At 37.7% G+C, this 14810-nt stretch overlaps 1 protein-coding gene across 3 annotated transcripts in view; it reads left to right on the top strand.

Annotated features, from left to right (window-relative positions):
- Window positions 1-14810, top strand: part of INPP5F (inositol polyphosphate-5-phosphatase F) — a 42400-nt gene that overhangs the window by 20670 nt on the left and 6920 nt on the right. The window contains exons 3-15 of one of the 3 annotated variants that reach the window (XM_065638735.1): window positions 167-303; window positions 624-752; window positions 1475-1642; window positions 1957-2013; window positions 3515-3713; window positions 6085-6264; window positions 8162-8229; window positions 8642-8766; window positions 10078-10155; window positions 10846-10966; window positions 12042-12170; window positions 13670-13787; window positions 14313-14511. In XM_065638735.1, the coding sequence (XP_065494807.1) occupies window positions 167-303; window positions 624-752; window positions 1475-1642; window positions 1957-2013; window positions 3515-3713; window positions 6085-6264; window positions 8162-8229; window positions 8642-8766; window positions 10078-10155; window positions 10846-10966; window positions 12042-12170; window positions 13670-13787; window positions 14313-14511 (1708 nt within the window). Of the gene's footprint in view, window positions 1-166; window positions 304-623; window positions 753-1474; window positions 1643-1956; window positions 2014-3514; window positions 3714-6084; window positions 6265-8161; window positions 8230-8641; window positions 8767-10077; window positions 10156-10845; window positions 10967-12041; window positions 12178-13669; window positions 13788-14312; window positions 14512-14810 lie in introns of those variants that run through there. The other 2 variants (XM_065638737.1, XM_065638736.1) reach the window with 2 other exon arrangements.

The raw sequence follows: 14810 nt of genomic DNA, 5'->3' as shown, positions 1-14810 counted from the left end.
TGGCAATGAATAATAACAAACCATAGCAATAGTGAATCATCATTCACTGGAGTTTTCTAGTCAAATGGTTCATGGCAGGAGTTTTACACTGGGGAGAAGCTTCTGGCAGACTAATAAAAGTAAATGCCTGACAGACAAATCAAAGCATCTACTAATCTTTTTCCAGATTTACCGTGGTGGCTGCTTTTAATTCGTCAGAAAGCATTGATTGGCAAACTTCCAGGAGACCATGAGGTTTGCAAAATAACAAAGATTGCAGTGATTCCACTTTCTGAAACAGAACCTCAGGATCTAGAATTGGAGGTATGACTGTCTTCAGTGAATTCCAACTTTCCTGCTTCTGCTTCAGTAAAACTTAAATGTGAAATTTGGGTGGGAACTGGCTACTCAGGTGGGTCTGGTTACTCAAGTCACATTAAATTGAGGCTGACATTCACACAACCACAGGAGAAAATGCTTTCTATGAAAAGAGAAATATACCTGCATGTTTGCCCTGTATCTTCAGAGTGTCTCCCCTAGGTTTGTGGACATTATAGTCTTGCTTCTGTAGATATTAATTAAAATTTCCTTGAACTTGTTTAAGAGTATTTAAGTATTTGCTTTAATTCAATATCATTATTTAGCTTTGTAAAAAGCACCATTTTGGGATAAACAAGCCAGAGAAGATTACACAGTCCCCAGATGACACAAAATTTCTGCTGAAGACTCTTACTCAAATTAAATCAAATGTGTCTGCTCCAAATAAAAAGAAGGTAAATCTTTCTACTGTGTTTCCCCCCCCCCCCCCCCCCCCAAACTGTTTAGTTGATGCTTCAAAGGTTGTAGATGATCAAATAGAGAACGAAGACCTAAGAAGAGAAGTAGGGAAAAACTGCAGAATGTGCAAATATTGTCTTGAAGTTCAATTTAATCCTTGATTGTTTACCTGTTGCTCTTTTATGATTTTCATTTTGTAACTATATAATTTCGTCAGAATTACTTAACAGAGTACCTTCTTACCAGGATTAGCTTGTAGTGGGGTTCTAAACTTCTTCAAATTGCTCTTCAAATTGCATCTTGTACTATATAGAGTTGGAGACAAAACTTGGCACACAGTTCCTCAGAGGACACCATACAATCTTATCCAAACGCTTATTACGTGATAATGGCTTGGATTTGATAGTCCAAACAATATGACAATTAGAACAAGTAGACACAGTGTTTCACAGAAACTGTTGAGACTGGAACTTCTGGATCCCACGTTCAAGCAGAGTGTTTCAGGGTCTGACTGCTCTGAATGCCCTTACTGCTAAAAGTAACAGCATGGTATTTCTGAAGGTGCTGGCCTTTGCATTCATATCTGCCAGGTGTTTTAAGATCCTGCTCTTCAATGGGAAAATGTTTGTCCTACAAGGTTAGAAATGGTGTTTAGGAAATATGGTTGGAGTCTTCAGTCAAAGAATAAGACATAATAAAGCCATTCCTTTTCTTTCAGATTAAAGAAAGCAAAGAAAAAGAGAAGCTGGAGAAGAGATTATTGGAGGAGTTGTTCAAAATGTTCATGGATTCAGACTCCTTTTACTACAGCCTGACCTATGACCTAACAAATTCCGTGCAGAGGCAGAGTGCGTGTGAGAAAACTAACTTACCGCTGTGGCGAAAAGTAAGTGGGGTGTGGTGTTTTTGTTTTCCCTTTTTTGGAGATTGCTGTTCAATAATGTGTGTGGTCCAAACTTGACTGGTGACATTATTTGCTGGGATAAACTACAATAACTGTAGATCTTGCCCTGTAACCAGCTTCAGTGCAAGGAAAGGAAACAAAAGTCTCTGGCAGCATGTCCTGAACTGTTATATTCAAAAATAGGGAATGCTAGATTTTTCTGTACAGGTGTAGTGAATAACACTGGTGTATTGACCAAAGATATTGCCAAACCTTACTTAAAATATTGCAAAACATGCCCTTTTTGTTTTAAACAGGTTGATGACAGATTCTTTTGGAACAAGCACATGATTGAAGATCTCATCAGCATTGACGTGAGTCTTATTTCTAGCAATAGAATGTGTATTACGAGAACCATTCTTTAGTTTTGGTTGAAATGTTTACTTAAGGCCTCATAGAAGTTTTCTTAAGAACCTGTTCGGCAGACAGGTGAGGATCAGGGCTGTGCCCTCGGAAGCTGAGCAGCTGGCATTGCCTCTTCCCACAGCCAGCCTGCCAGCAGCCTCCTAGTTCACTTGCGATCATTGCTAATGCTAATTTAAAATTTTATTGCAATAAAGCAATGCAGAATAACTTGATGTATGATACATTTATGCTGATTTATGACTGCAAACTTAAAATGTATTTATCTGTGAAATGGATTATCCCTGGGCAGAGCTGAGTATTTGGTAAGAAGGAAGAGCCAGAAAAGAAACTTTGATTTCCAGAGTTTTCATGAGATGAGATTTTTGTCTTCCTAAGTAGAGAATACTGTTTTTCTCCTTGAACAGAGTTGTTGATCAGTTTAACAATAGTGTAGGACAAGTTATTCTGAACAGCTATTCAGAGTAGCAGAGAAAGCATTTTCCTAGCTAATGGGCACAAAAACGTAGAACAACTCTTTTCTTCAATATGTAACCTCCTAAATAAAGCACTGAGTTACTAACTACCATATGCCAGTTTAGGTCAAATCTTAGGTTGTTTTTAAGATGACAGTGGACATTTTGCCTTGTGCCCTGCATCTCTCGTAGTTATTTTACATACTCTAATGCTTATAGAGTCAGAACAGGGTAAACTTAGATTGTATATAATGTGTGAGTTTAACTAGTCATATTTTTCATGTTATAAGATATAAGTGGATAACTTTGAATTAGTATGCAACTGAAATCCAAATTCTGTTTAAGAAATTGGGGTTTTAGGGTGACAAAGCACTAATGTGCAGAGCCCTGAACCAGGTGACTTGGATACTAAGTCGGCCCATATAAAGCTTATGCCAATATGTTTTGCTGAAAACAAGCTAACAACATTACACTTTGAAATTTGTATCTACCTATACAATGTGATATGCTGCATGTCCACATAGTGGTTATAAAATTGCCTTAAAGCAGAAACTAGAAAATAAATTACCAATGCTTGATGCTCTATCTGAACTGACTGACTTTGACAGGATGAGTTACTACTAATGTGTTTAAACATGAGATGTAACATTCTATGAAAACTCCCTTTGGGGAAAGGGGAAAAGAAGCTTTTGACTATTATAGGGTTCTTTTCCTTCCATAGCTGGGAGTAAAGGAAGGCTTTTTGCCTTGCCTTGTGTCAGCTTGCTTCAAGGTAACAGAAAAATCTTAAGTTGCTTTCTGTTTTCCTGATTTAAAAGCCCCACAACTAACGGAAGAAAAATGCTGGTACCTCTTACAGAAATAAGACAAGGATATGGCAAATATTTCTTAAAACCTGAAAAGCATACGAAGCAACTGTTTACCTACAGTTATTTCTGCCATTTCTCATGTTTACATTCTTGTTGGTTCTACATTATAAATTTTTTGTAACCTTCAGAATGCTGAAGTGGACTTCTGGATTATACCCATCATACAAGGATTTGTGCAAATTGAAGAGCTTGTAGTAAACTATAGTGAATCTTCCGATGATGATAAGAGCAGTCCTGAAACTCCTCCTCAGGAATCAACTTGTGTAGATGACGTTCATCCGACCTTTCTGGTGGCACTTATTTCACGCCGGAGTCGGCACAGAGCTGGTAGGCGAACAAAGTTCAAGGTGTTGGGATTGTTCCTGAGCGCTGGAGAGGGGTGCAGAAGATAAAACTGCGATGTTGTTCAGCAGATGGTCAGCTCTTGTCAAAGTATGTGCTATGGCCTTTGCTGCTTATAGGAAGAAGTAAAAGCTGTATGCACTACAGTCTTTTACTTAGAGCAGTTACTAAGTGAGCTTCCCTAGTCTCCTCTTGGGCACTGAATGTATTTTTGGAGGTCACAGTTCTGAGATAAAAGTTCTGTCTTTGCAAAGAACACCTTGATTAGGACCTTGCGTACAGCTCTGCCCTGGTGTATTTTGGTAAGCCTGGGTGAGAGTTGAGTTTTCAAAGGTCTTTATTTGAGGGCTTGACAGCAGCTGAGTAGAGACTGGAAAAGGTGTGTGCTTGTGCCTGTGTCCTGAGAGATGTTTGTGTAGGGCCAGGGTGTGAAATAAGAACTGTGCTTTGGTCTTGCCCCTTATTTGACTTATTCCAATAATAGCAAGGCAAACAATTATTCCCAGTCCTTAGGAGCACAGAAAGAAAGATTGAATCACTTTGTACTTTAGTAGGTCCTGTACAACTCTAAGCCTTTTAAATCTATCAGATTTTTTTAAGATATTCTGCACTGTGTTCAACTCCTTTCCTACAGAGTCAGGCTTGTAACAATACAAAACAAGAAAAATCCTGCTTAGCTTGCCCTGATATGGGACTGGCCTTTGTACCACAGCTGACCTCAATGCATTCAGTTCAGTTCCCAGGAAAATTATTTGTCAGAACAACTCAGAGTAAATAGTTGAGGTTTTCAGGGTAGTTTCTAGTTTGCAGTATGCCTTATTTGTACTGAATTGTTTTACAAATACAGAAACTGAATTCCCTCACTATTAATGACACTATGCTCATCTGATTGCTAGTCCAGAGCATAAACTGTGTTGAACTTTCTCCCTAGACACAATAAGATTATTTCAGTAAATTGACGCAATATTTTGAAGAATAATTGTGGGCTTGTGTGTTTAATTCGTTCTGTAATACATAATTTTAGCCAAGAGTTCAGTGTTTTAATTTCTGAAACGTTGTAGTTAAAAAAAATCCAGCCCCTCAAAAAACACTGCTATGAAAGCCCAAGATACTTCTGTGTTAAATATGGTGATTCTTTATTTGTCAGGCACCTTGTTTGTGATTTAAAAAAAACGAATTAACCACTGCACTAAATTATAAACCTGCCCAGGACCTTAAGGAGAGGTATCGTGAGATAAAGGAAGACAGCTGCTCTTAAGAGAGTAAGAGCCTAGTGTCTGCAAAAACAGATATCAAAAGCAAGGGAGCCAAAATTTCCTGTGCAATGATTCAGCTTGGGTTTTGATGTAAGAGCCACTCTTGGTGTCAGGATGTAAGTAAATGGTGTCTGATACTTTAGTCTACAAGCCCCTCTCTGATTAAAGGCTGTGAAATTGCTTTCACACTTTGTCTCTATGACATGGGTCCCTGCGATAAGTATTTTGTTTTGACATAGGTCCCTATGATAGGTATTTTACATTCCTTTCACTTCCCTGTTTCTAAACTTTTCCCTTCTCTGCCACAGTCCTCAGCTAGTGCTATTGAGGTTCAATTTGAAAGTCTGGTCCAGTGCGCCTTCAAGGCTTGGAACAGTTGTTCCAATTCTTTAGAACTGAATTTCCATGCTATAAACCATGGCCTCAAATATTTCTCTAACCCCGTTTATTTACTCCTTCCTTATCCCTTGCTACCACCTGCATCTGTTCTGAAACAGTGAGGTACTTTCCTTTGAGTAAAGGATGTGCAAACTTATCTGTTCTGTTTAATGATCAGATTGAGATGGCTAGGGAAAAAATACTCATGTAGTTGGAAGAACAGTATCTGTTCTTAATATGCAGAATTAGTTACACATGTTAAAACAAGGGGGTGGAAGTCAGAGTCTTCTATTCTGTGAAAATCTTCTTGGCCTGCCTGTGGAATCTCTTATTGTAAGAAGTGAAGCATCTGTTAGTAAAAGTGGCTTTTAGGTTCGTGCAAAACATTGAGCACTAAAGTAAAACTTTCTGCTAAACTTGACAGAAGAGGAGGTAACGTATCCTTTAGGGTGGACTAGATGTATCTGTAACTTTATAGTGCCAATAAACTGCCTTGCCCTGTCAACTTGCTTTCTGCTGCCCATAGTATATCAGTAAATAAACTTTATCCATATAGTCAACATAACCTGGGGATTAGATTAGGGTAGGAGTGACTTTTTCTGTTGATCATGGCTTTTGTCTAGGACTCTCTTCTTTTGTTACTGTTGTCAAAATGGTAACAAAAGTTATTAATATTTAAGTGTTAGTCTTAAACATTAATTGATCATTCTCATTCCTCCTAGGAATGCGGTATAAGCGAAGAGGTGTTGATAAAAATGGAAATGTGGCAAATTACGTTGAGACGGAACAACTGATTCACGTTCATAACCATACTCTGTCATTTATACAAACAAGAGGCTCCGTGCCGGTTTTCTGGAGCCAAGTTGGATACAGATATAACCCACGGCCCCGGCTGGACAGGAGTAAGTATTTGAGTAGAACACCGAAAGATCGGAGTTCCCTTAGGACCAGGTTCTTCGGGGTGTTGCTTCACCACTACTATTTCTGTGTCACTTTTTAAAAGCCAGGAGTAACAGTAATGACTTGACTCCAGTTAACTCTTACTCTAATTACACCTATGCAGAACTTTGACTACTTGTCCATTGTAAATTCTAACAGGTCTTGAATTTCAGTATTTAATGAAGTACCTGTATTATGTCCACTCTTACTTGTTGTGGTGTGTTCTGGCTTGGGAAGGGAGACAATTTGCTGTTCTCTTTTGAGAAATGTCTTTTTTTGATGTCTCAGAAATATCTTTGTCCCTGAAGTTAACTGCTGTTTCAATGTGGGAAAACACAGACATTTCATATAGCACCAGTTTTGCAGTGTGCTTTTGTCTTCTCTGGAATTAATTACTACCTAGTGGGCTTTGTCAGATCTGAATTGCTTCATTTTCCACTTAAAGATAATGCCAAAGCCAAAACATGTAATATGGAGACTGTGACAAATCTGGATGCCTGTATGAACTAGGTATTCATAGCCTGAACTATCTTAAGATAGAGCTCAACAAAATCATCTCGCGGTTTAGTTTTTTAAAGGAGAAAGTTTTCTTGGAAGGAAGCTTGTAGGTTGATCATCTTGTGTAATCAGATTCCAACTCCATTGGGCAGACTGGCATCCTAGATCATGAGTATGTACTTCTACAAGTCCATCTTATGTGTTGGATTCACATTCTCCTCCAGCATTAGCAGCTCTGGTCCTCTGCCACTGAAGAATATTTTTAGGGCTGAAAATAAAAACAAACCAGAAAAAAAAAAAGCCAAAAAAACCTCCCCACAAACTTGTTTTTTCAGTGGGCTCTGTGATGTTGGAAAGTCAAAGGGCTGTTTTTCTACTGTGTCTTGAGTAAAACCTGGTAAAAGGGGCCTTCAAGCTTGCTTAGGAAATTGGCAAAGCACAATTTTATATTGACAAGCAGTTACTGTCATTGCAGACCTAAGGAAGATGCATCAACAGATTTGGTTTTCTTGTGATTTTGATACAAAATAACCTGGAGATTACTGGGGAGGGATGACATGTTGCCACATTGTGGAAATGGAAGCTTAAATAGATAATATAAAGTGAGGAAAATGAAAATAAAACACCTCTTTATCCCCCTTTAGATATTTGGAACCAAAACTTGATTAGTTCTAACCAAAAGCTTGTGCTGTGACATGTTTGTAGAGCTAAGCGATTGTGTTGTGGGGTTTTTTTTAGTTATTTTTTTCCCTCCCTTTTTTAATATGATTCTTTTCAAAAAATATTTAGGAATTGCATTTAATTTGATAGATTTGCAGTTAGGAATTGAGACTTTGAGGAACCAGTGGTGCCTTGAATCAACCGGATGGCATTTGTGGTTTTTAGTTACAAGCAGTTTTGTCCCCTAGGAGAACTGGATGACACTTTCAGGATTGTCCCTGTTCTGCATGTCCCCCTTTGCAAATTGCAAACCTGTCTTGTACTCCAGTTTGCTTTTTTTGAAAAGATGCAAAACGAATATAAGCTGTCCTCTTTTGGAAGAGATGTTTATTTGGGCATGTGGTGCATATGTGGAAGGATTAAACAGGCTTATTAAAAGTTAAATTTTTGTCCAATCTACTCTGCACAAAGCAAAATTTAAGAATGGTGTTTCGTGTACAATATAGTAGTAGAACAAAAATGTTAAAGCTGAGCAAATTGATGAAAGACCTTTAAAAGGAATTCTGTACAATGTGTTACGTTGTGCGTCCAAGTACTCTTAAGCAAAGTTATCTTTGTTTTTTTAGAGTATATTATAGATTTGGGCATCATTTAATACTTCAACCAGGAACTGTTGCTGAACAGGCTGTTTCTGCCTTGTAGGTGAAAATGAAACAGTGTCCTGTTTTCGTGCACACTTTGAAGAACAGCTGAAACATTACAAAAAGCAGGTGAATGCTACATAAGTCATTTTATGAAAATGTAGGACATGAAAGTTAATGTTCTTAGTTTTTCTTGTTGTGGTTTTTTTAGAAGCTCGTTGACAATTGCAAGTGTGGTGCATAAATAGAATTTTACTAAGTTTTTCAAGTATCCTCTAAAAAACTGACAGTAACTTACAGCAATGTGTAAGCCCCACTTCTGTGCACCTGTCTTGTGCATTCCTAGTTTCTCTGTATTAAAATTCGTATAAGCAGGTAACTGTTGGAGTTTATTTGATCTTGGGTACAATCTAGCAAAGACTGTAACTTCACCAAGATTACCTGCAGAGCACTTTTAACTCTTGAGCTATTTGTTATCCTATGATATGTCTAAGCAAGTTGTGTAGCAGATGACAAGTGTTTAATTTAAACGTTTGAACAGGTTATTATTAATTTGGTGGATCAGACAGGCAGAGAGAAGATTATTGGAGATGCTTACCTTAAACAAGTTCTTCTGTACAACAATGCAAATCTGACTTACGTTTCATTTGACTTCCATGAGCACTGGTAAGAAACCTTTTAAAAATGTCACTTGACATGTTTTTTTTAATTTTAATTAGCATGAAAGGCAAGTAGAAGGGAGGAGAAAAGCCATTATTCTACTTCTGCATGAAACACACTCCTTTTAAATGGGAAGAATGCGTTTTGTAAACTGAAGTGCTATAAAAGTTCACTTTTGGATAGCCAAGCACTGTTTGATCTTGTGTCCCTGACTTGTTTAATATGCAGCTATTGGACAAAGCTTTTTTGTTATGCGTTTTAAGCAAGAGTTTCTGTGAACGTGCTGTGAATGTAAAGCTGTGGCTGACCTGCTTTTCAAACTGTGTAGCATTAATTCTTTTCTACAAGCCATTCTTCTGCTTCTCTTGCTTGTGTCTATGAACATATGACAGGTTCTTTCAGAATCTTGATGCTGCTGTTCCATTATAAAATACACCAGATTTTATTTTAATGTTATAAATAGTTGCTGTTTTCATGACTTCACTGTGGCATGGCCTAGTACAGTGTTCACATGCCCAAGAATGTGATCTGTCACACAGGCCTGTATTTCTATGGAGTCTAAACTGTTTTAATCTTCATTTCCCAACTTAATCTAGGGATTGCATCTGGCCTGGAAAAGCATTACTGACTGAATAAGTGTGTCATTAGTGGATACTGTCTGAGGTGGTGGGGGGGGCAGGAAAAAACCCCCTCAAAATAGTACTGACCTTTAAGAGACTTCTTTTTGGTAGCACTGTTGACATCCCGAATTGACTTGATACTTACTCTTTAGTTTAAATGAGCTTTCATTTTCATTTACTTACATTTTTCCAAAGAACTGCTGTGGTAGCCAGGACTGTTTCTTTTTGCACTGTGAGCATTAGTGAATAGAGAACGAGAACCACCTGGTGGGGTGGGGGGAGAAGGGGATGGTGTGTCTATAGGTGTTTTTTCTGTAGAATAACTGGTAAAGCAGGGCAGAGCATCCCAATGTTGAATCTACAGTATTTGCTTTTGTTGAGACTGGGCCTAAAATGAGAACAGAATGTTGCATATACCTGAATAGCTGCACAATTCTTCTTTCTTAGGGAAGTAGCATTCAAGAATGCAAATTCTTGAGAATTTGCAAAGATCTGAATCTCTTGAATTTGGATATTGAACTGTACATTAAAATAGTTCCGAAGGTTGGCTGCTATTTAAAGTTTATTGCAGGAGAGAACGTCTGTCTCTCCCACATAATCAAAACACCATCTTTGTTAACATTACAAATAATATAAAATAATTAGGTAAAGAAAAATCACTAGTTCAAACTAACTTCTGTGAAATTCTGTATTTTAGCCGCGGAATGAAGTTTGAAAATGTTCAAACACTGACCGATGCCATTCATGATATCATTCTTGACATGAAGTGGTGCTGGTAGGTGCTTAACTGTTTTTAAACTAGTATGAAATATTCATGGGGGGGGAGAAGTACATATTCAGAGGCCTTGATTTTTTTTGCCGTAACTGATATGGTTTATATTCTTCTCTTGGTGCCCAGCTTGTGTGTCAGAGTTTTTGTGTTCCAGAGTATTAGTGTTCTACACATGTAACTGCAAAAATTGTCTGTGGCTTGCCTGGGGCTTACTGTATTTAACACTTCTAGGGCTTCTTGTACTTAATGTGAAACACTTTGTATTTGACCCACAAATCCTAGAATGCCAACTTCACTATTGAAAAGAGTAGATATGTTTTGACCTTTTAGTTTGTACTGATTAAAATTCATGTGTCTTGGGAATGAGTATTGCTGCAGTCTTGATCAATTACTATATATTGCTTAATACCTGTTGTGTGAAGTGTTGCTATTACTGTTGGTTTCTAAATTTTTGAGATTAAGTGCCTTCTCTTGAAAGCTTGTATTATATCTGTAGGAAGCGAATTCAACATCTGATTACGTACCAAATTTATGGCCCAAATAGGATGTGTTGGATGTAATTAATTCTGGGGTGATGAGTGCAGCTATAAATAGTATTTGATGTGTAAAGCTTCCTACTGTTTGTAGAAGCTGATAAGTTACTCTGGATTTTAAGTTTCTCAGTATGCTTCTGCTCTATTTTTCTCTTGAAAGGGTTGATCAAGCTGGTGTGATCTGTAAACAGGAAGGAATTTTTCGCGTTAACTGCATGGACTGTCTGGATCGTACCAATGTCGTGCAGGCTGCTATTGCGAGAGTGGTCATGGAACAGCAGGCACGTATGATTAATGTACTTTTTCAAGTACTGAGGTACCTCAGAACTTACCTGTTAATCACAGGGTGATCTGTGTGTTTTGAAAAATGCTGAACTAACCCGTACTGAAAAGGATCTTTGCAAACTGTTAATATTTGGAGAGCCATGAAGCTGCAGGTAATATGTAAAGTTAAAATAACTGGAAATAATTCTAAAACTGTGCTTAATCCCCTTCTTCAGAGCAGAAATGACTGTCCACATCTCGGAGACAATTCTCCTGTTTTGATTTAGTCATTTTAATGTAAGTTGTGCAGTAAAACAAAGTTGAAAATACCTGCAGTTGGTCTGGCATTTAGTGACTACATTGCAGTTATATAAAGTGCAGCTTTACTGGTTTAGTGCATGTAAAATCACTGAAGTTTGTATCCGAGACTTATATTGGAAAAACTTAAGTATTGGTTGTTCTGAAGAGTAAGATATTTTACTTTCAGTATCAGTGTTAAACAGTAATTGTCCAAAATGTGCAAGCATTAATAATAATCACAGCATGTGAAGTCGTTTTAAGGTTTTCTTTTGGGAGAGGAGTAAGTTTGAAGGTTGTGCCATTACGTTTGCTTGAGTGCAAAAGATTAAGAATCTGTTACGCTGCTGCTTGTAACCGGAAAGTGATTCCATTTCTGTATTTTGAAACCATTGAAGTCATGAATGCCTTAGCGATAGAGATTAACTTGTTTACTCATGTTAAGTTTGTGTTGTCTGTTTTGATAGCTCCCTATAGAAAATAGAAGCACTTCCTGTATCTTGAGTAATCAGGAGTAACTATTTTTCCTTCAGCTAATTTTTTGAAGATTGACTCCTACATCCATAATTAATATAATCCTGCTGTATCCAGCGATACGATGTTTATCAATGGATTAGTAATTCATTGCTAACAACTGATTTAACCTGATAAATTAGCAGAACGGCTTCCTTTTTCAGATCACACAAAACTTCACCATTAAATGCTTGGCAAGTGTTCCCATTTTCTTTATCAAGCTCCGATATTGAGAATTATTTTTATCTCCAACCTTGTATTAATGCGTATGTCAAATTCTAGCTCAAAAAACTGGGAGTGATGCCACCAGAACAGCCTTTGCCAGTGAAATGCAATAGAATCTACCAGATCATATGGGCCAACAACGGCGATGCCATAAGCCGGCAGTACGCGGGCACAGCGGCCTTGAAGGTAAAGGGTGAGGAATTTTACCTGTTCCGATGACGGGTAGTATGTCGTGGCACAGGTTTTATGTCCAGTGGAGAGCTCTTGTACGTGTCAAAGTTAGCCAAACATTCTGCATGTTTTTTTGTCTTGAGGCCTTTCAAGAGGAGAATGTTTTGTATCACGCTTGGTGCGATTTGGAGGAGACTCGAGTGTCTGAGTGTCCTGTGGCAGCACTAGCTATATTTTAGCTTCATTCTGTTACCTTCATATCTAGATGCAAAGCTGACCTAAGAGTTTAAGATCTACATTAAGCATTACTTCTATTTAAATATAAGCACCATTACAGTACTTTTAAACACAGTATTAGATACTCTGAAGGACTGAAAATCAGGATATGTAGGTAGGAGGATGATTTTAATTAGTTTTTTTCTAAAGACTTGATTAGTTGTAATGCGTTTTGTCTACGGAGACCAGAAATCGTGTGTGAAACTTCTTACTGTTCACTTCTACTGCTTTGAAAAGTCAGAATTGAGCTACTTGATGTCTAGTCAGTGCTGGAACAATTTTTAGTATTCCTGGTATTTGGCATTGAAAAACCCTTTATAGCAGAAATGCTTAGCACTTAAATATCTTTTTAACTATCTCTACTGAACTTTGAGTCTATTACATTAATCCTTTAAAAAAGCCTGACTCACTTGTCTTGATTGTAAATATTTTTAACTTCAGATCTGAAGCACGGAACAAAATATAGCTACATTTTCATCCATTCTGCTTAAAGATTACTCACTGTTTAGATTAATAGATTAAATTTATTTGCAGTTTAATTATGATCTATCTCTTAATTCGGAAGTGAAACACGCTTGAAGTGTTCTTCCTAGCAGTAGTTGGTGTGGCTTTTAGAACTGTTCCGTGCCAGTGTTCAGAGTATCTCTGCAAACAGAACCCTCTAATGAAGTGTAACTACCAAAACTGCTTTTTATTCAAGTTCTAAGCCTTCTGTGGCCTAGAAACTCTTTTGTTTCTGAGCTTGTGAGGATATGTACTATTTTCCTTTAGTATATTATGCTTGTTTTGATAGCAGAAGCAGAGAAGACGAAAACCACTTTTCAGTAAGCTCCAGTCTTCTCCATTGCTCCAGTAGTGCTCCTTTTACATTAAAGGCCAAGACATAAGTGTTGTAGTTTTTATTTTTTTGAAGTATCCAAGCATCCCAGTGACTGTCTTGAAAGTTCTGCTTTAATGTTAGCTGGCTTATGTGTCCAGATTACTGTTTTCCAGTAAGACTTTATATAGAATCATATTATGCTTTGACAGACCTATACTCTGCAGAGTCAGACAATGCCATGAGAAGCAAATGCTCTATGAAAATCAGTATCTTCAACTTCTATATGGAATAGCTGATTCAACATAATTTCCGAGTTTTTCATCTATTCAGTTCTGAGTTTCGGAACGCCAAAGCTTCCGAGCTGAGACTGCTGCTTGCAAGTTGCATACGTGCATGATCTGCGTGTTCTGTGTGACAGGGTGACTTCACGAGGACTGGTGAAAGAAAGCTGGCAGGTGTGATGAAGGACGGAGTTAATTCTGCAAACAGATACTACTTGAATCGTTTCAGGGATGCTTATAGGCAAGCAGTCATAGGTAAGAAAACGATTTCATCTATAAGCTGAACTATGGTATTTAGAAAAGTCTATTGAAGTCATCTCAGCTTTTTCTCATTAACTTTTTTTCCTGAAGCTTAAAAGCACCTTGAGTGTACATAATGTTCATGTCTATGTAGTGGACACCATATGGAACAGCCATGCTCCTTTTGGAGATTAAACAACATTCAGTTCAGAGGGATTACATGCAGCGGAACTCACTGTAGAATTTGCTCTTAACTTCATTTTAGCATTAACTGTTGTAACATCTCTTTTAGACAGTTAAATTTATGTGCAAGTGTTTCTTAAAATTCTGAGTTCACTCTTGTTTCTCACTGAGAGAAAATAGTGCTATACCTACTGACTCTTCAGTCTCAGGCAACAGTCTATTCAGAAAGAATGATTAACCATTTTTCCTGAGCATCTTCAAATAGGAAACATTTGGAAGGAATTTACAAAGGAATCAGACTATGGCTGTACATCACTTAACTGTTGGCTTCTTGTTTGATATTTTTGTTTTATTTAGATTTGATGCAGGGTATCCCTGTAACAGAGGATCTTTACTCCATATTTACAAAAGAGAAAGAGCATGAAGCCCTGCACAAGGAGAACCTGAGAAGCCATCAAGAACTGATCAGCCAGCTGTTGCAGAGCTACATGAAGCTGCTTTTACCAGATGATGAAAAATTCCATGGAGGTTGGGCACTTATTGACTGCGATCCAAGGTTTGTTAAATAAAGCCATAACTGATCAGCTGCTACTATGACACCTCAGATAATTACTACTGCCTCTGTTACTATTGATGTTAAACAATTTTGATAGCAGATGTGTTAACAGAATACAACTTGATAGTTTTGTAGAGTGACAAGAGTCCTTGAAGAGATCAATACATGTCATTGTGAAAGGAAAGGTCCTCTGAACATGTGCTTTTCCCAAAGTGCCATAAAAGTGGTGCGTGCTGGAGTTACCTCTGAGGCACCACCTGGAAATGCACACGTTCAGTTAATATTGCCAAAATGTGGTA

Source organism: Caloenas nicobarica, chromosome 7 (genome assembly GCF_036013445.1).
Source record: "Caloenas nicobarica isolate bCalNic1 chromosome 7, bCalNic1.hap1, whole genome shotgun sequence".
Taxonomy (NCBI): Eukaryota; Metazoa; Chordata; class Aves; order Columbiformes; family Columbidae; genus Caloenas; species Caloenas nicobarica.
This window is presented reverse-complemented; position numbering and strand designations above follow the sequence as displayed.